Below are 26316 nucleotides of genomic sequence, written 5' to 3' on the forward strand. Positions count from 1 at the left end.
AGTGGCTTTCAATGTTATTTTAAATAACATTGAAAGCCACTCAACTCAGTGGAAATAATATGACATAAAGAATACAGAGAATAATTTTGTTTACATATTTATGAAAATAAAATAACATAAATGATAAAATAACATAAAATACATAAAAGTAAATTTACTTTTCTGAGAATGTTTAGGCCAGCAGAGAAGGCCTTGCTGGCCCTCAGGGTCCGCCACTGTTCAAAGGTATACAGTGATCCCTCGCTCAAACGCGGTTCACTTTCCGCGGCTTTGCTGTTTCACGGAATTTTTTGGTACATTTTTTTAATGCTTTTAACCCTTTAAATCAGAACGCGTCGCCGGCGATGCGTGTCGACAGTACAGAATTTCCAAAAACTATTATAGTTATTTGTTGAAACCATTTGTTTTTTTTTTTTGTAATTGGGCCCGAAAACAGGTTTTGGTCTTTGATTTCATTGTATATATAGTTAAGTATTGTATAATAACTGTAAAAAAATAAAGTTCACTACTTCACGGATTTCACTTATCACTGGTTCTTTTGGAACTAACCCCCGCGATAAACGAAGGATTACTGTACTGTATTTCGGAAGTTTTCTTGGAGACTTCCCCTGACTGACTACCTGAAACAATGGCCCCTTTTTGCGGTGTGGAAGTTCTCCTCAGAGCATGATTTGTGCTGTAAGACGCAACAAGAGTGTCAGGAAAAGCCTACTGAACGTTTATTTGGCGTTAAGAAGCACTTTAAACGGTGGTACCTGTGTGCCGTCTCCTATTTTGAATGTTGAACCCTTTATACATTTTACAGTCTATCTCAAAGATTTTTTTTCCTCCCAAATGAATTGAACAGACTATAGATCACATTAATGGAGCAAACACTCCATCTTTTGACATTTGAACAGGAGTTTGTTGACTTCTTGTATCCCTGGTAACAGGCAGCAGAACCAAAGGTTTTATCCTCAAACGGTTAGTTCTGTGATGGTACTTTCTGTCAGTGTGCGTTTTCTTTTCTTGTGGATGGTGGGATTGTATTTTTAGGACGATATACAATACTCATAAAAAGTTAGGGAGGTTTAGCCTTTGAGTGAAATTTCAGGACAAGCTCAAAATGCATTCAAACCTGAACTTATATGTGACGTTCTCTAAGCTTTTGAATGTGCTTGCACGCACGCACGCACACACGCACACGCACACGCACACGCACACACACACACACACACACACACTTACTTCACTTGAGGCTGATGTCCAACTTAAATTCTAAAGGCACATTTGACAAAAAACTGGACACAAAGTTTACTTTTATTAGGTATTAGAATCAGCTGATAGAAGCACTTGACTACCGTCATAGATAGAAAGATCTGGAGTTTCATATGCATGTACAGTACATGATTGGACAATGATCATTTTTATTCCATAATAATAATACTAATAAGGAAAACAGTAACACATGCCAAACCCATTTGATCATTAACATGTTAGACATCACATGCAATATGAAGCGCGTTTAAAAAAAATGTGTATTGTTGAGGAATCATGTATGAAAAGAAAGATTGGGGACGGGCGTTGACCGATCAACCTGTCATAACATTTTGAGTTTTTTTTTTTTTTTTTTGCTAACTTGGTCCATTAAATTCCATTTAGTGTCATGTTCTTACAAATTCGAAAAACTGACTTGGAAATTCTTTGTAATTTATAAAGAATACAATATGCTTTAAATAGAAACAAGTGCATAAAAAATAATGGACAGGGAGCCCCCCCCAGATGAGACTTGTTGGATTTGTTTTACTTGCATTTGCACAACTACCGTTGCCTGCTTTTCTTTTAAAAAAATCTTTTCTGATCAGTTGAGTACACCTTTCCTGCTGGAAGTTTCCGGAAGAATAAACTGTTTCCTCTGCTCATATTGCCCTGGATTTAAAAAACAAAACAGAAAACGGTTAGCTGTGGCTGAAAATCAGGAAACACATTACAATTTAAAACACAGGTGGATTTGAAATATGATTTTCAATGAGTACCAGACAGTGCACTGAACACACTTTCATCTTCAGTAATACCAAGCCTGTGATAATTGTTAACTCACTGATGGTTGTGAATATGGTGTTCTTTCATTCCGATATGATATTTAATGTCTAATAGTACAAATGTATGTACAATATGGTTGTTTCGGCATAATTCCCCCACAGAACTAAGGACCAAAAAGAATGTTCCACCCGTATCTCAAAGCAATAAAAGTTTCCACACGCAGTATCTTTGTTCTTCGGCTCCACAATAACATCATTTTCGCTGCTCACTAACCATTATGAAACAAAAATGTCTTACCTAATCTTATATTTTGTATAAAAGTAGGTTCCTGAGACTATAAACACCATCACTATTTTACCCTCACAGAAATATTTTTTTTAAACACTTGGTTACCTACATCGGCACATATGTCTTTTTCCCCCTTTGTATTGATCACAGATAGTACAGAATATGAGATACCTGAGCACTTTATACTTGTGGATATTCTCTTAGCGCTGTAGCAGCCAGCTAATGCAGGGCTTCTCAATTATTTTTTTATCGCCATCACCTGTGAGTGCTTTCTCATTTGTTTATCGGGGGAGGAAAAAAAAAAACACCACACATGTACCCTAGTTACAAAACATGAGAAGAACAACACAGATCCGATAACCCTCCATTTAGCAGCTTCCCTTTTCATATATCTATGCAGATAACACCGTATTTTCCGGACTATAAATCGCTCCTGAGTAGAAGTCACACCAGCCATAAAATGCATCATCAAGAAGAAAAAAACAAAAAAACATATAAGTCGCACTGGAGTGTGCAGGCATTTTGGGGGGAAATTGATTTGATAAAATCCAACACCAACAACAAACATGTCATCTTGAAAGGCAAATAAGGTTACATAAGGTTACATAAGCATACGATATGCTAACGTTACATGACGCATAAACAACGAACAGAGAATGTACCTGGTACAGGTCCTTCTAAAAAAATTAGCATATTGTGCTAAACTTCATTATTTTCTGTAATGTACTGATAAAAAAATTGACTTTCATATATTTTAGATTAATTACACACAACTGAAGCAGTCCAAGCCTTGTATTGTTTTGATATTGATGATTTTGGCAAAACAAAGGAAAAACAAAAATACCTATGTCAAAAAATTTGCATATTTCACCCGACCAATTAAAAAAAGTGTTTTTAAAACAAAACAAAAAAATACCCGTCAAATAATTATGTTCAGTTATGCACTCAATATTTGGTCGGGAATCCAGAAATGGCTGCTTCAATGCGGTGTGCCATGGAGGCAATCATCCTGTGGCACTGCTGAGGTGTTATGGAGGCCCAGGATGCTTTGATAGCGGCCTGAAGCTCACCCGCGGGGTTGGGTCTGGTGTCTCTCAACTTGGTCTTCACAATAACCTACAGATTCTCTTTGGGGTTCAGGTCAGGAGAGTTGGCAGGCCAATTGAGCACAGTCATACCATGGTCACTAAACCATTTACCAGTAGTTTTGGCACTGTGAGCAGGTGCCAGGACGTGCTGAAAAATGAAATCTTCATCTCCGTAAAACCTTTCAGCAGATGGAAGCATGAAGTGCTCCAAAACCTCCCGATAGCTAGCAGCATTGACCCTGCCCTTGATAAAACACAGTGGACCAACACCAGAAGCTGACATTGCACCCCAGACCATCACTGACTGTGGGTCCTTGACACTCGACTTCAGGCATTTTGGCATTTCCTTCTCCCAACTCTTCCTCCGGACTCTGGCACCTTGATTTCCGAATGATTTGCTTTCATCCGAAAAAAGTACTTTGGACCACTGAGCAACAGTCCAGGGCCGCTTCTCTGTAGCCCAGGTCAGCCGCTTCTGCTTCAAAAGTGGCTTGACCCATTTCCTGCATATGCCTGTGTACTGGTTCTGGATGCTTCTAACTCCAGACTCAGTCCATTGCTTCCACAGGTCCACCGAGGTCTGGAATCGGCCCTTCTCGACAATCTTCCTCAGGGTCCAATCACCTCTTCTGGTTGTGCAGCGTTTTCTGCCACACTTTTTCCTTCCCACAGAGGTGCCTTGATACAACACTCTGGGAACAACCTATTCGCTCAGAGATTTCTTTCTGTGTCTTACCCTCTTGTTTTTGAGGGTGTCAAAGGTGGCCTTCTGGACAGCAGTCAGGTCAGCAGTCTTACCCATGATTGCAGTTTTGAATCATGAACCAGGTTGGGAGGTTTTAAAAGCCTCAGGAATGGTTTGCGGGTGTTTAGAGTTAATGTGTTGATTCAGATGATTAGGTTAATATCTCCTTCAGAGAAGTGTTTTTCAATCTTTTTCAAGCCAAGACATTTCTTTCATTGAAAAAATCCCGCGGCACACCACTTGCTGAAAATGTGAAAATAGCTTATTTTAACAAGTGTTATACAGACGCTCCGCGACTTACGAACATTCGAGTTACGAACAACGGTACATACGAACATTTTTGCGGGTACAGGTATGTCGAAAAATGTTCAGACAGAGATGCTGTAAGTTAGATTTTGTATTGCGCGCCTTTTTCCGAGTACTGTAGTGCTTCTTTCCGCCGCTAATACCGACGTGAGGCGCTGTGAGAGGAGGAGGAGGAGGAAACGCCTGTCCCCATGAAGAAATTTGAGACGGAACTCTTGGCCGAGGGGTTTTCGCTCATAGATAAAGCCATCGCACTCTTCGAGCAGCAAGACCCAAATATTGAACGTTGCACAAAGGTTGCAAATCAAATGAATGATGCCATACAGTGCTACTGCATAATTTATGATGAGAAAAAGAAGAAAACTGTGCAATCGTCATTAGATCGCTTCTTTCGGCCAGTTTCTACTACACCATCCATGGAAGATACTCGTCAACCCTCATCTTCTTCTCCTGGACCCTCAACTTCTTCCTTCATTGATGTTACGGAGGAGGAAGTAACTCTTGAAGCCCATTCCAGCGACGACGAAGACCCTCTCAGCCCCGTGATATAAAATCCTCCTCTTCCTTCTCCTCCCCCTCCATCATCTCCTTAAGCCTTCGAGTACATCTTCCAAAAGTAAGTTAAACTTCATTTTATAATACTTATATAAACCTTAAACATACTTATATAAGCCTTAAACATACGTTCCATACAAAATATAGCACTGAAGCAACTTACGAACGAATTCACCTTACGAACGATCGTTCGGAGCGTATCTCGTTCATAAGTTGGAGAGCGTCTGTATTGTTATTATAAGCGTTTTTTAACATTGAAAAATAATTCTATAACACCTTGAATAGGACTCAAATCAACATCAATCCAATGTATTATAATTAGAGCTGTCAGTTTAGCGCGTTTTTATTGGCATTAATTTAAATGAATTTTAACGGGATTAAATTTTTTCTCGTGAGATTAACACGGCAGACGTCACAGCGGATGTTACGTTGCTCTATAAATAAACCAGAAACAACAAGCGCGCTGCACATGTCCACGCACGTTTGTTTTGCCAGCCACGGCAGCGCGAGACACCGAAAACGGATACTTTAAGAGTTTATGAATGGAAAGTTTACTTTTAAAAAGTTGCCAGATTGTTCCACTGACAAGACCAAAGTTACCTGTATGTTTTGCAGTCGTAAACTGAGCTATCATCATAGCACGTTGAGTCTGAAATATCACTGAATGGCCAAGCACACAGCTGACGTGAGTACTCCGCCCCCTCGTCTCAGACAGACAGCCATGGATAATTTCAAAGCGAAGAAAATGGATAACACGACGAAGAACAAATTTGCTGAAGCCACAGCTAAATGTATGGCTACTGCATGCAAGCCTGTCAACATTGTCCACAGCTCGACTCAAGCTGAAATCATTCGCATTGCATCTAACGACTCCACTGCGGATTGCCAGCGAGAGCCTCCATTACAAGCTATGAATAGAAATTGTACGTAGCGGAGAAGCCTAAGATACACCAAGATTCAAAGCAAACTTGAGAAAAACGAAGTATGCAACCATGGCTTAAATCCACTATAGGCTGAGTACTAGTTTAGCTTAGATGGGCACTTTATAATGTTATATTGCTCTGTTTTGATTCCATAAAAAGAGCTGTTAAAGCAGCTGTTGTGTGACAAAATATTTTTTTCCACTGTTGTTGATGGACAGTAATATTGTGTGAGAGATTATGTGTGAATAACTGCTCCAAGTGAAAAATGTTCATGTAAAATTGAAAATCGAAATTATTTCAGTAAATATTTGCATTTTGCACATAGAAAACTGATTCATGATTCCATGTTGATGAGAGCATTAAAATGGGGTAAAATTAGACAAAAAATATAAAAGGAAATTCAGAAATTATAAAAAATGCGTGAGTAATCATGATTATTTTTTAGTTAATTTGAGTTAATTATGACAGTTGCGTTTTTAATTAGATTAAATATTTTAATCGTTTGACAGCTCTAATTATCATCTTTCAGATTTATTCTCACTCGATGTGATAAATGGTTTGGATGAACACAGATCTGATATCCTGGCAGCAATTGATGAGACGCAAAGCTCTTCTTCCACAGCTCTCGTTCTTTCTATGTTTTTAGTTTTGACAGCACTCAGGCTATTACTTTAGCCGCTCCAGGTCCGAACATCTCCATTACAATGGCTTTGCAGGCAGCAAGTATGAATTGCTCTGCCACTTTTTTGATTTAGCCACAAGTTCAGCGACATGGTAACTTGCTTTCAGAATCAGAATCACCTTTATTGGCCAAGTATGTAGAACACACAAGGAATTTGTCTCCGGGAGAACACGCTGCACTAGTATCATCATAAACAAGTACATTTGAAGGCTCTCTCGTTTACCTTTGCGGTTTTTCTCATGCACGTTGCTTGTTTCTCTGTGTGTTCACGCAGGCGAACAAAATACTCCACATTGTTGTTTCGAAGTGAAGGGTGTTTTATTTGGAGATGGAGTTTAAGCTTACTTGGGAGCATAGCGCTGTTGCCGAGCTTTTCACCACATACCCAGCACAACGGAGTCGGTGCCGTTGCATCTCCGGTAAAAATAAATCCAAATGAAAGAGAGCTTTCGTTGTATTAGCTCGCGCCGGAAACTTCGCTAGTCTCGAAGCACAAGGCAATTCGCTAGCTGCTGCTGCTCCCTACCGGGATGGAAGAGTACTACACGATTACTCTGCCGGGCGATAGACCGCACAGGCATACACATTGGGTAATTTCCCATGGCAACATATTTAGCATTATTCAGATAACTATAGCATAAAGAACATGCTAACAAGTTTATCACACCATCAGTGTCACTCCAAATCACTAAATCCAATGAAATTTTCATCCTCGGTGTTACTTTTAAACAACTCCGCGAACTCTGGACGTAGAAGACGCGGCGCTTCATTTCTACGTCGCTTACTTCAGACTCATAGTCAGCTGTTTATTAGTTAGCGCCAATGTGGGAAGTATCAACAAAGGCCTAGAACACCCTCTTGCAGTTTAATGTGAAAATAACATGTGGAATGATGTAATAATGTGTTAATAATTTCACCCATAAGTCTCTCCAGAGTGTAAAGGGGTGTTCACACGGCAACTTTTACTCTGGTGTAGCACTGGGGCTGCCCCCCGTAGAGCGTTCACACGTACAGTTACACCGGTGTAGCCCCTCAAAACAGCTTAAACCGGAGCTAATTTGACCCTGCTCAGGAGGTGGTTTAACAATTTACTCCGGAATAAATGCTAGTTTACGGGGCAGCACCGATATATAATGGGACGTGTGAACGCTACAGGGGTAGACTCGTTACGCCTGAGAAGAGTTGATTACATACGGGTTTTGCTTAACTTGCGTCTTGGGTATTTTGCACTTCTTTTCTCTCTCTCTCTCTCTCTCTCTCTCTCTCTCTCTCTCTCTCTCTCTCTCTCTCTTCCTTTTATGGTGTCTGACAGACCACAGCGTTGATTTGTCTGGAGAAGTATAAACCATGGTTTTCGATATGTCACAAACAAGGGGGTGGGGGGTGGGGGAGTACACTTTACGTATGCGCATGTTTTATTTCCGTATTATTGCTATCGTATAGCATGGCTGCAGAAACTGCCGTGTGAACGCAAGTGGGGCTGCACCGGGGTTAACACGCTTCTCTTTAGTAAGCAGCTTTATACGTGTGAACGCTCCACAAAATTTATACCGGTGTAGGATATATCCCAACAAAATACATCGGTGCAGCACCGATGCAAATGTGTGCCCTGTGAACACCCCTTAAATCCCACCCCTGGGCCAAACTATGAATAAAAATGCGATTTACAGTCCGGAAAATATGGTAGTTACATTTTTGAGCATGGATACCAGCAAATCGGGGAACACATTATACATGGATAGAAAGAAAAAATGCTTTTGAAGAGCGATTGTGGGGGGGACAGATCATATTTGAGAACGTATTATACTTAAGAAATTATGGTAAGGCCAAACAAAAAAGAGTGTGTTTCCGGTTACATGAAATTTCAGCATAGGGTCGGTAGGTCGGACAAAGTTTTTTTTTTTAATCTTTTTTTTTTCCCCCATGAACAATTTAAACAAAATAACCATAAAACATAAAACATATTTTCTTAACATTATGGTGCGAGCACGCGACTGTAACACAGAAAACACGGTTTAAACTGTTGTCAGAGATCGCGGCCGCTGCCATGTTTCAATGTTATTGACAGACGACAGGGCAAACGACGCTCGCGCTCAACGTGAATATCGCGAGAGTTTGCACCGATGTAAACCCTCTACACAAAAATGTAGAGGGTTGTTTGAAAAAAATGCCAACCGTAAAGTTTTTTTTCGACGTAGAAATTCTCGGTCGGTCGGGTTACTGGAAACACACTACTTTTTTTTCTACGCCTAATGTAAGCATATGGAGACATGTATAGTTTTCCAATTAGGAACGACACCATACCAGATGTCAGTCTTAAGCCTCGTTTCCACGACAGTAGTTGCTTGTCTCGCCAAGGTTGTAAAATCTTACTGACAGGTTTTCAAACCGAGGTATGAGGAAGTACGAGGTACAACTTGGAGGAGCGGGGTCAGCTGGAATTCCAAGCAACTCAACCATCATCAATTAAATCGGGTTTAGAGACAAGAAAAGAGCTGACCTCTCTGCTCAGATGTTTCCAGCAGTGCACCCAGGTCGGATATACTGACGCATAGGGGGGAAGACCTCCAATGAGCCTGGGAGGAGGAAGACAAAAAAAAGTGTGAATGACAATAAGAATGTAACGAAAAAAACCAAATCGCTCCTGCTAACTCACCCGCAGTTATTGACAGCCATGAGGTTTGACACCAAAACAAAAGGGTATGTGAGCATGCTGGCAAAGAACTGGATATAAAGAGACAAAAAGCATTATGTTGTAAACTTTTTAAATACAGCAGATGGTTTGAATAAAATGTATAGTTATACGTAAGGCTTACCCCTGTCAGAGCCTGAGAGCAGTTCTTGATTTCTCCTGTGTGGCTCATCTTAACAAAGAAAAATAAACTTAGAATCCTATACAAACAGGACTCCGGGAAGAAAGATAAAAACTCAGCCACAGGAAAATACATTTTTTGTTTCGGGACAGACACCAGACAGACTTGAAAAAAAAACAAGAGCAAATGTATACCGAATCATCAATCGCATAGGTGTTGATGAAGTGAGCCAGCAGGTTACAAATCCACAGTGCAAAGACATCTCCAAGGAGACGAGGGATCAATCCACTATGAGGAAAAAGTAAAAGTATTTCAGTTTGTAGGAGGTGTGCGTGCATGCGATTTGGACATACAGTGCTCAACATGAATCCCCTCCCAAGAACTGGATTGGCAAGGCCAATTCTTTGATTTTTGTTGTATACCGAAGGCATCTGTGTTTCTGGTCAAAAGATGAATGAGACAAAAGTTGCCAGGCACTGTAAGTGAGGGAACTCCCTTTGAAAAGTACCGTATTTTAAGCCCTATAAGGCGCACCGAAAAGCTTTCAATTTTCTGAAAAGTCAGCAGTGCGCCTGATAATCGGAAGTGCTTTATATATGGATCAATGTTCGGATTTCTTGGACGTAGTATTTTAGTAAAGCGCTGTGTTCCAGCTCTCTATAAATAAAGCCGTATTGTATTGTATTCCCTTAGTGTAGCTCCCTCTAGTGGATGCATAACGCAACCATAGCCACTATTGTAGCTTCTTTTCTATGCGCCTTATAATGCAGTGCACCCTATATATGAAAACAGCTTTAAAAGGCATTGAAGTGGTGCCTTATACTCTGAAGCGCCTTATAGTGCGGAAAATACGGGAAGCTTTTTTTGTCCATTTCTAGGTGATGACATACATTTTCAGTAATCTGTTGTTCAATTAGTACTTGAGAACGTATTGCTAGATTGTCGCTGGTGTGCACTGCTCCCTCTAAGCGGCGCATAGAGGGAGCTTGGCTGTGTGCTTAGGGTCTTTATAGTCCTGAAAAATTAAAGTCTGAGGTCAAGAGCACTGTGGAACAGGTTGTCCTACACTACAACATGCGTCCATTTTCACTCGATCATGACTCAAATCCCAATTCTTGCCACCGACAAATATCCCCATAGGACAACGCTACACCCACCATGCTTCACCGTAGGAATGGTCTTAGTTTGGTGATGCATGCAACTTAACATCTGGCTTTCAGTCAGAGTTTAATGTTTGTCTCATCAGACCAGAGTCTCTTTTGGTCAGAGAGCATTTTAAGTGCTTTTGGGGAAAACTCCCGGCGAACTGCTACGTGCCTTTGACGAAGGAGGGGCTACCACATCGGCCCGATTGATGGTTCAATGGTTTGCCGTCTGGAAGGTTCTGCTCTTTCCACAGAGGAATATTTGGGCTCAGATAGCGTGATTATCGGGTTCTTGGTCAACTGTGGGTTTCTATACAGGTAGCCAGGTGTGTGCCTTTTCAAATCGACAGCCAAGTGAAACACATTAAAGAGTATTAAATTCCTATTAAATAGAATCATTCTCAGGGATGATCAGAGAAAACAGTTTGCACCTGGGTTCATTTTTTTTTCAAGATTCATGGCAAAGGCTGTGAATACCACTGCAAGATCTGATTACTTCATTTTTATTGCTTAAAAAAAATTCAAACGTTTCAATTTTTTTTCCTTTCACGTCATCTAGCGGGGGAAAAAGGCATTTAATCCACTTTGAAAGGCTTTTATGATTATGGTGAAATACTGTAGTGTGGTAAATACTTTCTGGATGCAATGAATTTGGCTCTGCCTCAGTATATCCACAAGCTCTTTGAGGATCGTATAGTCTAATATACCATTCTCATCATGTGAGCTGATGGGTTATGTGCCTCTGCTTGAATGAATGAAAAGAATAACCGTACGTGAAGAAGCCCAGCATGCCTTCCTCTCTATAGATGGTGATAATGGAATCAAAGACGCCGCTGAAAACAGATAACGATTATTTAGAAAACACTCAAGCCGATATATTTTCTCAAGATAGTGAGGAAAACAAAGGAATGTTACCTGTATTTTGTTTCTCGTCCAATAAACTGCACCATACAACGCAATGTAATCACTGAAAGACAGGCCAGAGAAAATGAATCTGACAAACGGAATTTAATCAACTCTCTTGAATCCAACGAACATGTTCAAACAAATGATATCTAGATGAATGCCACAGTGTAGTTAAAGGTGAATTCAAGACATAAAAACAATTTCTTTGCAATTATATGTTCCTTTAAGTTCCTTTGGCACTCTATTTTCAAATGGGGTTGGGTGTGGCCTGTTGTCTTTCCGTATTTCAGCGCTTGCTTAGTCACACGTTGGCAGAATGTCAAGTATTCTCCCATGTCGATTCGTCGGGTGCCCAACCACTGCTGCTGTTCTTTGTTGGTACTTTGTAACATTCACCGCCTATTGGGTGATTTTGTTTTCTACTTCCGTATATAAAAATTTTTCTTTGCCACATCCCTGTCCGGTCTTCCTCTGGGTCCAACTTCTGCTCCTCACGTCTCACACTGTCTGTAAACGCTGCTCTCTGATTAATATTGCATTCACACAATAGGAATTCAGCAGATTTAGCCATCCACTTTCATCAATATCATGGCACTGTCATTTTGTGCTGTACCTCACCCTGCTATCACTGAAATTGACATCAAAGTGCTCTCAGGCTAGCGTCGTGAACATCACATGACCTTACCCAGAAAACAGGTAAGCAACAGCGTTCGCCATGCGAGCCCAAAGACACTTTGACATCAATGTAGTCGGACAAAAAATTTCTGTTCAAGTCCTTTTCCTCAAGCCATGACCGCTTGAACGTGCTCCTAACACTCGCGTCTATTGCACGTATTTCAGCTTCCCTGTCTACCTGTTTGAACATTGCGCTGGGGCCGTACCTGGCCGATCACGCATGAATTAGTTTACACAAAACGCTATTCAAATACTCGACATTCAATGATTAATCTGCCTTTTGTGTGCACACGTGCCCCCTTTGTGGCTTCCACTCTCGCCGAAATTTCAAAATCTCCGAGATATGACGAGGCCATGAGAATGCGAGTGGAGGGGTGTTACTGTTACTAGTGTTCGTGCCTCAACATGGCTACACTTGGAAAGCAAAACAACGAACTCAAACCCGTGTTCGTTCAATGTTGTCAATTAATATCCGGATTAATTTTAGGCAATTTTTCCTCAATTTTCCGGAGGAAATTTCATGAAAATTTGAAAATCCGGAATTCCGGAGGACTTTCTTCACTGATTTCAGTCGACGACAGAGGAGAAGTACAGGAGAAAATGGCAATGCCTGGAGATGGATGGATTAATGTGCTTAATTCTTATTCCACAAACGCTAAATTAATCGAAATACTGTTTTTAGACCAGCGGGGGCATTATTACCCACCAAAAAAAAAAAAATATATATATATACATATATATATATATATATATATATATATATATATATATATATGCCATGAGTTCACCTTTAATGTTAAATCAACTCAAAATTGACAGCAATATTTCCATACCATGAAAGGGATGTGTGACGACGGTGGCAAAGGAACGAGCTATCATCTCTTTGGTTGTCTGTGAAGATAATTACAAAACCCATATTTGAAACCGGCAAGGCATTCATGAATCTCACTAAAGCAAGCACCAGCAGTGATCCAAATATCAACAATGTAAACATATTTGCAGTTGTCATTGCTTAACTTAATCCATCAATTACTCAACTCAACTTTATTTATAGAGCACTTTAAAAGCAACCACTGCTGCATGCAAAGTGCTGTTATTGAATGAAATTCAGACATACAAAAACAAAAACAGTTCAAAAATTTAATAACATCAAAACAAACAACCTAAAACACTAAAACAATGCTGAGTCAAAAGCCATTGAATAAAAATATGTTTTGAGATGAGGTTTAAATATCAACAGAGTTGGGGCTAAGCTAACATTTAATAGAACGTTATTCCAAATGTAGGGCGTGACAAAAAGCCTAATCCCCTCTAACCCTGCACTTGGTACCTGTGAAGTGTCTGTGAAAATTTTGTATTTCTGGATGATACTAAATATTCATTTGCACAAATATGAATAATATCAACCATCGCAGTTTTTAAAAAGTCTTATTACTTTTATTATTGTATAATATCCTAAAATGTACAGGAAGTGAATATGATTTTTCAATGTTTTTCATTGTTGTAAAATCCTGGAGGGGGTGGGAACTCCCTCCATCCGTGGCCCCTCTCAAGACTTCTTAGTTTTCCCAAGGTGTTTGTTCCCCCTTTTCTTTTTTTTCCCCACCCCTTGCCCTCGCCCTCCTGTGTGGTTAAGATCAGGGGACCTTGTTTATATTTGGCAACTGAAGCCCTGGAAGACTTTTGTGATTAAGTACGAAGTGAATTAAAATTGACTTGACATGATGAAAAGGACTGATTACCGTAATTGAAACAGGAAAGATATTGGTTAAATTCATAAATTCCTGTACATTGGTTTTAAAATTGCCATTTAATGTACAGGAAAAATAGTGTAACCATTCTTGCAACTAATATGATGTACCTCATTAACAACATGTTGTAAGGAGCCATCCACAGCCTTCTGCTGGCCTCCCAGAATCTGCACAAGGGAAAAAAATGAAACTCAACTTTAGGCCATTAACAAAACAGAAGGTAAAAATACTACAAACAAAAACAGATTAAAATGCACATCTTGGACAGTGCCTCAGGATTGTAAGAACAGAATACAGGCCAAAACATCAGACAGTTTGCTTCATCCTGTCGCTCTCATAGACTAATGAGTGAACTATATTTTTTCGTATCTGTATATGACACTAATTGTTGAAGCTTTGTCGGTGGAATTCTTTCCCATTCTTGCTTGGTTTACAGCTTCAGCTATCCCATATGCTGCAGTCGATGTAAATAAGTTTATATAACGCAACATACAATTTTACAAAAATTGTAAAAGTATTATTCCTGAATATTTATTTTACTTTCAACCACTCGACATGTTCAGTGGCATCAGTGCTATACATACACATATAGATAGTTCTTATTTTTTTCTTTGTATTTTTGCCCTCTATGGACAATAAAAGCGGTATTGTGCTATGACCAAAACATAAATCTATATAAATAAAACATGAATTGGAATATTTCATATCACACAATTTTTATGCTTTGTCTTTGATTTAAAGATGACAATACGCAAAAATCTACAAAAATTGTAGAAATTGTAACACATGGGGTAACTGGGGTTTCTGTTGTTGTATTTTACGCTTCATATTGCGCAACATATATTTATTGGATGACAGGTATGGGCCGCAGGCAGTCTAGTAACTGCACTCTTTTACGACAAAGCCAGACTGTTGTAACACGTGCAGAATGTGGTTTGGCATATTCTTGCTGAAATAAGCGGGGGCGTCCATTAATAAAAAAAGCTGCTTGGATGACAGCATGTTTCTCCAAAACCTGTATGTACCTTTGAGCATTAATGGTGCCTTCACAGATGTGTAAGTTACCCCAAAGCATTGGCATTAACACAGCCCCACACATCACAGATGCTGCCTTTTGAACGTTGTATCCATAACAACAACTTCCTCTTTGACCCGAAGGACAACTTGTACAATTTACAATTTCAAATGTGGAGTTGTCAGACCACAGAACACTTTTCTAGTTTGCAGCAGTCCATCTTAAATGAGCTTGGGCACAAAGAAGAGAGCATAACTTCTGTGTGTTGTTGATAAAATGGATTTTGCTTCATATAGTAGAATTTCAAATTGCTCCTACAGATGTAGCGCTAAACTGCATTTACTGAAATTGATTTTCTGAAGTTTTTCCTGAACCCATGTGGTGATGCCGTTTACACATTGATGTCAGTTTTTGAGGGTGTGCCGACAAAGTGATCGAAGGTCATGGCCATTCAATGTTGGTTTTCGGCCTTGCCACTTACATGCAGTGATTCGTCCATATTTTCTGAACCTCTTGATGGTATTATGGACCGTAGATGATGAAGTCCCTAATTCCTTGCAATTGTACATTAAGAAACACCATCCGTATACTGTTCGACTACTTTCTCGCGCAGTTGATCACAACTCAACTCAACTGTATTTATAGAGCACTTTCAAACAGCCATCGCTGCATACAAAGTGCTGTACATGGAGCAAATTAACATATACAACAAACAGTAAAGCAAATTGGTAATAAAAACAGTAGAAAGCACCGAACAGCAAAACCAAGAACAATCTAAGTCATGCTGAGTCAAATGCCAAAGAATACAAGTGAGTTTTGAGGCGGGTTTTGAAGATGGGCAGCGAGGAGGCTTGCCGAATGCTCAGTGGGAGGTCATTCCAGAGAGAGGGACCAGCAACAGAAAAGGCTCGATGCCCTCTGAGCCTCAGTTTAGTTCTTGGTACTCCTAATAATGTCTGGTCCACAGACCTGAGGCGCCGGGCAAGTGTGTAGGGGCGGATGAGCTCAGAGAGGTAAGGTGGCTGAAGGTTATTTAGAGATTTGAAAACAAATAAGAGGATCTTGAAAATAACTCTAAAATGTATGGGGAGCCAGTGAAGGGATGCCAGAGTAGGAGTTATGTGCTCCCTTTTACGAGTACCGGTCAAGAGGAGAGCATCGGCATTCTGGACCAGCTGGAGACGCTTAATGGAAGACTGGCTGACTCCAAAGTAAAGGGCATTGCAGTAATCGAGCCGGGATGTGACAACGGCATGAATTACTGTCTCAAAGTGTTCATGAGAGAGGAGAGGTTTTACTTTGGCCAGCTATCTAAGGTGAAAGAAGCTGGATTTAACAACGGCACCAATTTGCCGGTCAAGTTTGAAATCACTGTCCAGTTTAAGGCCCAAGTTTGAGACTGTTGACTTAAGATAAGGAGACAGGAGGCCCAAGTCAACAGGATGGGATGTGCAAGGGTCACTGGGACCAAACAGTATCACCTCTGTCTTCTTTTCATTGAAAGTCAAGAAATTTTGTGCCATCCAGGTTTTGATTTCTTCCAGGCAGGAAACAAGTGGCCTTAATGAGAAGGCGTCTTTTTTGCTCAGTGGGACATAGATCTGGCAGTCATCTGCATAGCAGTGGAAGGAAATACCATGTTTCCTTAAGATGGAACCCAATGGGAGCAGATACAGCGAGGTTGTCCCATCTTTGCTTGTGATTAACTTAGCTCCTCTTATATGCACTGTTTGCCAAGAAAAATGACGCAGATTTTGATGGTCTTAACATTTGTGAAAACATGAAACTTGCCACAAACATCATGCTTGGCCAAATAATCACTATTTTAAGAGTTCATTTTCCAGTTTACAAAAATGGTAGAGTTGTGCCGTGCCCTCTCCAAGTTTTTAACAAAACAACCCAGGTTGAACATTTCACCAAGATCTACCAAAGGTTGGAGGCACAGCCCAAGACCTATGAGAAAAATAAGCCTCTAGAGCACAGGTGTCGAACTCTGGTCCCGGAGGGCCGCTGTCCTGCATGTTTTCAAAGTCTCCCTGTTGCAATACACCTGATTCAAATGATCAGATCATCAGCGAGGTCTGCGGAAGCCTGACATTGAACCTGTTCATTTGAATCGGGTGTGTTGCAACAGGGAGACTTGGAAAACATGCAGGACAGCGGCCCTCCAGGACCTGAGTTTGACACCTATGCTCTAGAGCAGGCATGTCCAGCTCCGGGCCTGGAGGGCCACTGTCCTGCCGGTTTTCCATCTCTCCCTGCTGCAACACACCTGATTCAAATAATCAGCTAATCAGCCAGCCCTGAAGCAGCATTAGAACGATCCTAATTATTTGAATCAGGTGCATTGCTCCAGGGAGATCTGGAAAACAGGCAGGACAGCGGCCCTTGAGGACCGACATTGGACAACCCTGCTCGAGAGCCATAGTCAAAACTCAAAAGGAAGTCGGCCATTTTTAACTTTTTTGAAATTTTGCCTGATTTTACAGGGGGTCATATTTTGGTAAAATAGCTTTTAATCTGATGTACTTCATTTTCAAGAAAATTCCAATTCCAATGTGCCAGTGTCCCAACATTGCAAAGGCTGTGAAGAAGAAATTTTCAGCAAAGGACCTCGCCATGTCAGTGCTGCCAAGTCTGATTTCTCACTGTCACAATAAAACCTGCTGTAACATGAATCAGATGATCCTATATTCTCAAAATTTATCACATTTGATGATTGTCCAGGCCAGAGACATCATAATTTGCAATGAATATTGTTCTCCTCGAAGGTTTACCAGATCTACCTCATATTTGCTTGGAAGAGTGCTTGTTTTCATGATGGGAAAACACATTTTAAGGGGCTAAACATGCACATCAGACCTGGCAAAATCAATATTTTATGAGTTTATAATATTATAGTTTATAATAGCACACCATACAAAATTTTCAACGAAAAGCCCCAGTTGTACGTTTTACCTACATTGACAAAAGTTGAGGTATATGTAAAGGCCCAAGACATACAAAAAAAGTCTCTTCTTTCACGTTTGGCCCCATTTTTGGACTTTGATAGAGGTCACATTTTTAAAAAAGGCATCCTAAAGATTTTATTCAATTGGCTTGAAACTGTGGGTGTTTCATCCCAAGATGTTCATTCAAGATGACCAGGAACACCACATCTTTTTATTTTGGCAAACGCTGTCGCGGTGGTGACACAGTTTTTGCCCCAAAAACGTTATGTTAATTTTGATGGTGTGAATGTTTGTAAAAACATGTTAAACTTAGCACACATCATGCTTAGCCAATTAATCACTATTCCATGAGTTAATTTTGCAGTTAAAAAGAATGGCTTGGTTGCGCCCTCTGCAAATTTTTAAAGAAAAAGCCCAGGTTGAACATTCCACCAAGATCTGCCAAAAGTAGGAAGCAGATCTAACCAAAAAAGACGACTCTGGCACCCTACTCGCAAAGAAAGTTGGCCATTTTTCATTTGCCTTTCAAATTTTGCCTAATTTTTACCTTTGAGTAGAGGTGATATTTTATCAAAATATCTTTTAATCTGATATACTTCATTTTCCAAAAATTCCAATGGGCCAGAGTACCCCAACGTTGCCACAGGGTCCTCAATATCTGATTGCAGCTCTACTTTACTATTTTTTAAAATCTTGCAAGCTGAAAAAGAATCAAACATGTTCGAAACTGGACTCAAGGTTTCAGGACACAGAAAGCTCACAGAAAATAATGTGCACCTAGCGCGGCAGACTTTAATTACACCGTTGCCATCTGTGTCTAATCAGAAGCTAACTCTTCCCCTCCGTTACGCTCTGCTCACAATGACCAGTCAAATCGTAGCCTTTGCGATGAACAAATTGCATTTTATCAAATCACAATCACACCGCAAATGCATTGTTTATCCCAGGTTGACAGTATTGAAAAATGGGTATAATGAATTCTTACCTCAAGTGCTCCTTGTTCATGACATTTCTGTAACAAAATAGAAAAAAAGACATCACAGTAAATTTTCATAAATATATATATTTTAGAGCTGTCAAACGATTAAAATATTTAATCAAATTAAAAACGCAACTGTCATAAGTAATTTTAATCGTGATTACTCACACATTTTTTATCGCTTCTGAATTTCCTTTTATATTTTTTGTCCTATTTTTCCCGTTTTAATGCTCTCATTAAAATGGAATCATGGATCAGTTTTGTATGTGCAAAATGCAAATATTTACTGAAACAACAATTTCAATTTTCAATTTTACATGAACATTTTTCACTTGGAGCAGTTATTCACACATAATCTCTCACACAATATTACTGTCTATCAACAACAGTGAAAAAAATATTTTGCCACAAAACAGCTCCTTTAACAGCTCTTTTTAGGGAATCAAAACAGCAATGTAAAATTATAAAGTGCACATCTAAGGTAAACTAGTTCTCGTCCTATAGTGGATTTAAGCCATGGTTGCATATTTCGTTTTTCTCAAGTTTGCTTTGAACACAGCAGTCAGACGATGTTGATTCTGTTGGTCCTTCTTGCGCGGAAGTCTCTCTATGGTTTTGTGTAGACATAATTTCGGATGACTACACTTGGTTCGAGGCACGAAACTAAACTTTCCATTAATAAACTCTTAAAGTATCCGTTTTCGGTGTCTCGCGCTGCCGTGGCTGGCAAAACAGACATGGGCATGGATTTCTGCAGCGCGCTTGTTTTGTTTCCGGTTTATTTATAGAGCAACGTAAAATCCGCTGTGACGTGTGCCGCATTAATCTCGCGAGAAAAAATTTAATCACGTTAAAATTCATTTGAATTAATACCGATAACACGCGAAACTGACAGCTCTAATATAGAGAGAGAGAGAGAGAGAGAGAGAGAGAGCGAGAGAGAGAGAGAGAGCGAGAGAGAGAGAGAGAGCGAGAGAGAGAGAGAGAGCGAGAGAGAGAGAGAGAGCGAGAGAGAGAGAGAGAGCGAGAGAGAGAGAGAGAGAGAGAGCGCGGCTGGATAGCTCAGTTGGTAAGGCACCGGTTTGGGAGACGGGGGTTCGAATCCCGCTTGAGGCAATATGAGCTTATCACACCATCTCGTATAGGTCCTTGGGCAAGGCCCTTCATGCTAATGCCTACCTCATACAATGATGAGAGACAATAAAATGAATGACATGCCGGCTCAGACGTCGCCCGGCCAAACAAGGTCTGCGTCAGGTGCTGGGGAACCAGAGCACCTTGATGAAAAATGGGCTACTGGAACAAAGCGGAGATGGGCGAGATGCGATAATATGGCTGTGTTGGAATGCTACTACTCAAGCAACCCGAGTCAGAGGGGTGACATGCAGAGAACGTGGGCTGAATGGTTACTTCGAAACCCACAGTCATGGTTGACCACGAAACAACAAGTAGCTCAGTGTTCCAACATCCACAAACGGCAATTGCTATCACAAATTCAGACTGATGAGGTACAACACAGATTCCATGGTGAAGGGCCCCAGGCTGCCAGATCAGAGGAGGAGGTCATACCAGATATTGGGAGGCAAGCCCCAATGAATGAAATACTGAGCGAGGCAGCAACTGACCTGAAAGCTGGGATCATGGCGAGAATGAAAGCAAGGCAACCTTGAAACCGATTACAACGGCTATGTGAAGTACCACCTGAAAGTCTCATGGAAAGTGTGAATGCAGCACTGAGGGCGATCCCTACTGTAACGATCACGGAAACCAGTGAGCTGATATACGCTTCAGCATCAGTATGACCATACCTGAAGCACTCGAAACTGCCAAACAAAGGCTCCAAGCCTTGTCCAGTCGCCTAAAGAGGTACACGAAAGAGAATGAGGCCAGACGAATAAACAGGCTGTTCGCAACACAACCTGCGAAAGTGTACGCTCAGTGGCAGGGTCCTAACAGCAGAGCTGACCCACCAAAACTGGAAGGTACTGGAAAGGCATATGGGAGAAGGAGGTCGCACATAACAGCAGTGCACAATGGCTGGTGACTCTGAGAGAGGTGCACAGCAACCTCCCTGAACAGAAGCCAGTCACCATAACAATGGCAGACATACAGGAAAGAGTCTCAGATATGGAAAACTGGACAGTACCAGGCCCGGAGGGGGTCCACACCTACTGGCTAAAGAAACTCACAGCACTCCATGAGCGCCTAGCAGCACAAATGAACCAGTTGCTGAGGGATGGAACTCATCCAGGATGGCTAACGGAAGGGCGAACGATCTTGATCATGAAGGATCCCTCAAAGGGTGCAGTCCCATCCAACTATCGGCCAAGAACCTGTCTCTCCACAACATGGAAGCTCATGTCAGGCATCATTGCGGCTAAGATAAGTGGACACATGGATCAATACATGAGCGAAGCACAGAAGGGCATTGGTCGAGATACCAGAGGAGCCAAACATCATCTCCTGGGTGACAGAACAGTCGCACAAGACTGCAGGTCCCGACATACCAACCTGTGCACAGCCTGGATTGATTACAAGAAAGCCTACGACTCGATGCCACATACATGGATCACTAAATGCTTGGAGTTGTATAAGGTGAACAGGACCCTAAGAGCCTTCGTTGCGAACTCGATGAGGATGTGGAAAACTGCACTTGAAGCCAATGGCAAGCCACTTACCCAAGTGTCCATCAAATGTGGCATGTACCAAGGTGATGCACTCTCCCCACTGCTGTTCTGCATAGGACTGAGCCCCCGAAGCCAAGTAATCGCCAAGACTGGCTTTAGATACACCTCAGAAATGGAGCTACGATCAGTCACCTCCTCTACATGGATCACATAAAGCTGTATGCTCAGAGCGAAAGGGACATAGACTCCCTGATCCACAAAACCAGGATCTACAGCAGTGACATCGGGATGTAATTCGGGCTTGAGAAACGTAGTCGGATGGTGACTAAAAGAGGAAACGTAGTGCACACTGAAGGGGTCTCACTCACTTAAGGAACAATAGCAGACGTTTGAGGACAGCTGCAAGTACCTCGGTATACCACAAGCCAATGGCAACCTCGAACTGGCAACAAAGAAAGCGGCTATGGCCAAATACCTCCAGCGGGTGAGGCAAGTCCTAAGAAACCAGCTCAATGGCAAGAACAAGACCCGGCAATAAACAGCTATACCCTGCAGGAATAATAAGGTGGCCAAAGGAAGAGATTTAGACCATGGATTTTAAGACCCGAAAGCTCCTAACCATGCATGGAGGGTTCCATCCCAAGTCCGGCCCCCTGAGAGGCACCCTGAGACTGTACGCAAGCCGTAAGAAGGAAGCCGGGGACTAGTGAGTGTGAGAGCCACTGTCCAGGATGAAACATCCAAGCTCCACGAATACACCAAGGAGAAGGCTCCAACGGATGACGTACTCAGAGAATGCCTCAGACAATGGGGAACAGAGGATTAGGTGCTGGAAGAGGGACCACCATGGGAGGACAAGGCCCTACACGGGATGTACCACCGGACCATAACTGAAGTGGCTGATCTCAAGAAGTCCTATCAGTGGCTAGAGAGGGATGGCCTAAAGGACAGCACAGAGGAAATCATCCTGGCTGCTCAGAAGCAGGCCCTGAGCACCAGAGCCATTCAGGCCCAGATATACCACACCAGACAAGACCCAAGGTGCAGGTTGTGCAAAGAGGCACCTGAGACGATCCAACATATAACTGCAGGATGTAAGATGCTGGCATGAGCCCTGTTCACACGGCACACATTTGGTCCGGTATAAGCTCTTTGGTGGAGCTACGCCGGAGCAAATGTGCACGTGTGAATGCTCGACTGGATTTATTTCGGAGCTGCGTCGGACCAAACGTTGCCGTGTGAACGGGGCTATGGAAAGCCTACATGGAACGCCATAACCAGGTGGCTGGCATAGTCTACCGAAACATCTGTGCAGAGTAAGGACTGGAAACCCCAAGCTCAAAATGGGAAACAACTCCAAAGATGGTGGAGAATGACTGAGCAAAGATCCTGTGGGACTTCCAGATACAGACTGACAAGATGGTAATGGCGAACCAACCGGACATCGTGATCATAGATAAAGGGCAGAGGAAAGCCGTTGTCATGGATGTAGCGGTCCCAAGTGATGGAAACATCAGAAAGAAGGAACACGAGAAACTGGAGAAATACCAAGGGCTGGAGGAGCTGGAGAGAGCCTGGAAAGTAAAGGTGACAGTCGTGCCTGTGGCAGTCGAGTCTCATAAGTGGCTTTTAGACAAAAACCCCTGAGTTGATGGCTGGGAATTCCGCTTGTAGAATTTGTGTGGCCCATCTAGCTTCCGTGCAACTCATCGTTCAGGGTAGTTTATCCAAATCAGACTGCTAACATACCTGTATGTAGTAGGGGAAATCAAGTGGCAGTACGTGAAAAGCTACGTTTCAAATAGGAAAATCAGAGACAAAATCCCTGTGGAGCTTGCATTTGGAAGATGAAAGGGGAGGTGAAGATGCTTTTGAAAATGACTGCCACCTGGCAAAACTTAAGCGTATCGTTAACTTTTTATTCTTTTAACCTAAACACATCATCAGGCGCCGACAGGTATGGCAGCCTCGGTTACACGCTCCCTAGTATTATCCCTGTTTTTGTCATTTTCGTTTTTGGCGACCCTGAGCGGCTTACTTACATGAGGGAAAAGTTGCTTAGCATTGGGGAGTCTACGCTCGGACTTTTTTCACCTGCACCCAAAAATCCACAAGGTTTTTCGGAGCTAATCGCGAGCGGAGCGGCTGCACTGTACGGAGCATGGAAACGCCGCCGGAGGAGGGGGAAGCGAGCCGGCATGCTAGTCAAGCTCCGGCAGCGTGGATTTGGAACCCCGCTCCCATCGATCCATCTTGCTAATCTACGATCTCTGCCAAACAAGATGGATGAACTTCTTCTCCTCACAAAGACCAACAAAACCTTTGCACATTCTGCTGCGCTCTGCTTCACTGAAACCTGGCTCAGTGACCGCCACCCGGATTCCGTGCTCCATCTACCCGGCTTCTGCCTTCTCCGAGCCGACCGCGACACGGAGCTATCAGGGAAATCGAAATGTGGTGGAATTTGCTTCTATATCAACGAAGAATGGTGCACTGATGTCACGAAGCTCGACGCACACTGCAGCCCGGACCTGGAGTCGCTGTCTAAACTGCAAGCCATTCTACTCGCCACGTGAGTTCACCTCCTTTTTACTAGTCGGTGTTTACATTGCGCCACAAGCTAACGCTAACACGGCGATACAAACACTAGCTGAACAAGTAAACAAACTCGAACTAAAATACCCAGAGTCACCCCTGATCATTTTGGGCGATTTTAATAGAGCACATCTTAACCGTGAACTTCCCAGATATAAGCAGCACATCGACTGTTTCACTAGACAAGGCAACATTCTCGACCACTGCTATACAACAATCAAAAATTCATACCGATCGATCGCCTGCGCAGCATTGGGTCTTTCTGACCACAATTTAATACACTTAATACCTACATACAGACAGAAACTCAAATGTGTTAAACCGGTTGTTAAGACTGTGGAAAAATGGACAGATGAAGCAAAGCTATCTCTACAAGAATGCTGAGACTGCACTGATTGTGGCGTCTTTGAAACTTCAACGGGCACACTGGATGAATACACAGACACTGTAACATCATACATCAGTTTCTGTGAGGATATGTGTGTACCAACGAAGTCCTTCCGCTCCTTCAACAATAACAAGCCATGGTTCACTCCCAAACTCAGGCAACTCAGGAAAGAGAAAGAGGCCGCATTTAGAAGTGGAGATTGGGCACTGTACAAACACGCCCGAAACCAATTAACAAAGGAAATTAACATCGCTAAGAGAAGCTATGCAGAGAGGCTGAAAAACCAGTTGTCTGCTAACGACTCTGCATCTGTGTGGAATGGCCTGAAAGCAATCACAAACTATAGAATGCCATCTCCTCAAACAGTAAACAATCAGGGTCTTGCTGATGAACTAAACATGTTTTTCTGCCGATTTGAAAAGGACACCCCCATTTCCCACATACACCCACCTCTACCAGAAACTACTCTATCTACCCCCCCACCCTCATTTTCTCCCCTACAGATGCTTGTGGAGGCTCTCAGTCGTACAGGAAAGTTCCATCGTAGAAAGGGTTCCGTCAGTCGTTATCTGTACCTGTGGGTAAAAAACAAAAAACAAAAAGGACGTTTCGCTTCTCTCACGGAAGCTTCGTCAGCGGTAGACAAATCTGAAGTCTCCGTGAAGACTCCGGAAATTGCTCTGCGCTGACGACTGACGGAACCCTTTCTACGATGGAACTTTCCTGTACACCTGAGAGCCTCCACAAGCATCTTGCGGTCAATGTTGGGAAAGACTCCCTCCAGCTGACGCGCGCCCTCGAGAGGATTGGTAAGAAAATTGCGGATTCTAGGAACCATCTTAGATTTAACCTTAGATGCAGACAGAACAAACTAATACCTAAATGCCTCAACCAAAAAGCGTTAGAGCCAGGGTACGTAGCCAAAAATTTACAACTGAATTATGTCCTTAAAATTCTCAACCAAAGAATCAGACGACTGAACGCAAATATTAAAGATCTCAACAAAAGAGCAGAAGAGATTCGACAAAAATTGAAACAAATGGTGTCAGAAGAGATTTTCCAAAAGATTTTAGAATTCACCAAATCCTCACAACTAAAACAGCATGAAATCTCCAAAAAACGGCAAATTAAAAAATTCCAAAATTTGATTAAGCGCAAAGAACCCACTCCAAGTAGATACAGGGCCAAATCAGACCAAATTGAAGAAATCCCTTGTGAGGAAAAATGGATTAAGAATTTATCTAATCGTGACTTATCAGAAGCAGAGAAAACAGTGCTTGCCAAAGGCCTGAACTTTTCAGTTACACCTAACAACATACCAAAAACAGACTACATCACAGCGGTAGAAACAGCGATCAAAAATAACAAGTTATCAAAAGCAGAAGCAGATGACATTCGCCTTAGTGTAGCCTCCTCGCTAAAAACAGCAAAACCGCCACCCTCAAACATATCAGTAGAAGAACGGAAAGCCTTAGCAGAACTCCAAAAAGAAGATAGCATCACAATATTACCAGCAGACAAAGGCAGATGCACAGTTATACTAAACACTGCAGATTACGATGCCAAGATCGCAAACTTGCTCAGCGACACGAAAACCTACAAAAGACTAAAAGGCGACCCAACCAATACATACAAGAACAAAATTGTCAAAAGCCTACAAAAGTTACAAAAAGAGAAACTAATTGACCAGCAACTTTATTTCAAACTTTATCCAGGCGAAGCCACCCCGCTAATCTACGGTCTACCAAAAATCCACAAAGAAAACGTCCCGCTACGACCCATAGTCAGCAGTATAGACTCAGTTACTTATAATGTAGCTAAACACTTAACCTCAATATTGTCGCCTCTTGTGGGCCTGAGCA

General features: G+C 41.9%; 2 protein-coding genes and 1 long non-coding RNA gene across 3 annotated transcripts in view; 2 read left to right on the forward strand and 1 right to left on the reverse strand.

Moving 5' to 3' along the window:
- Window positions 1–1281: 1281 nt before the first annotated feature.
- Window positions 1282–26316, reverse strand: part of mtch2 (mitochondrial carrier homolog 2) — a 42530-nt gene continuing 17495 nt past the window's right edge. Inside the window, exons 4-13 of the mRNA XM_019857819.1 lie at window positions 18851–18877; window positions 14010–14066; window positions 12982–13039; window positions 11483–11534; window positions 11341–11400; window positions 9617–9710; window positions 9426–9473; window positions 9266–9333; window positions 9110–9185; window positions 1282–1908 (exon numbers count right to left, since the gene is read on the reverse strand). Of these exons, the coding sequence (XP_019713378.1) occupies window positions 1822–1908; window positions 9110–9185; window positions 9266–9333; window positions 9426–9473; window positions 9617–9710; window positions 11341–11400; window positions 11483–11534; window positions 12982–13039; window positions 14010–14066; window positions 18851–18877 (627 nt within the window). The 3' untranslated portion in view covers window positions 1282–1821. The remainder of the gene's footprint in view (window positions 1909–9109; window positions 9186–9265; window positions 9334–9425; window positions 9474–9616; window positions 9711–11340; window positions 11401–11482; window positions 11535–12981; window positions 13040–14009; window positions 14067–18850; window positions 18878–26316) is intronic.
- Window positions 23412–26316, forward strand: part of LOC109508029 (uncharacterized) — a 4612-nt gene continuing 1707 nt past the window's right edge. The window contains exon 1 of the mRNA XM_019857824.1: window positions 23412–24043. Coding sequence (XP_019713383.1) covers window positions 23514–24043 — 530 coding nt within the window. The 5' untranslated portion in view covers window positions 23412–23513. The remainder of the gene's footprint in view (window positions 24044–26316) is intronic.
- Window positions 25022–25989, forward strand: LOC109508030 (uncharacterized). The gene is made up of 2 exons (XR_002166588.1): window positions 25022–25060; window positions 25320–25989. It is a non-coding gene; the product is annotated as an uncharacterized LOC109508030 (long non-coding RNA).

The sequence above is a fragment of the Hippocampus comes genome, unplaced genomic scaffold (assembly GCF_001891065.2).
Source record: "Hippocampus comes isolate QL1 unplaced genomic scaffold, H_comes_QL1_v1.1 scaffold154, whole genome shotgun sequence".
In the NCBI taxonomy this organism is placed as follows: domain Eukaryota; kingdom Metazoa; phylum Chordata; class Actinopteri; order Syngnathiformes; family Syngnathidae; genus Hippocampus; species Hippocampus comes.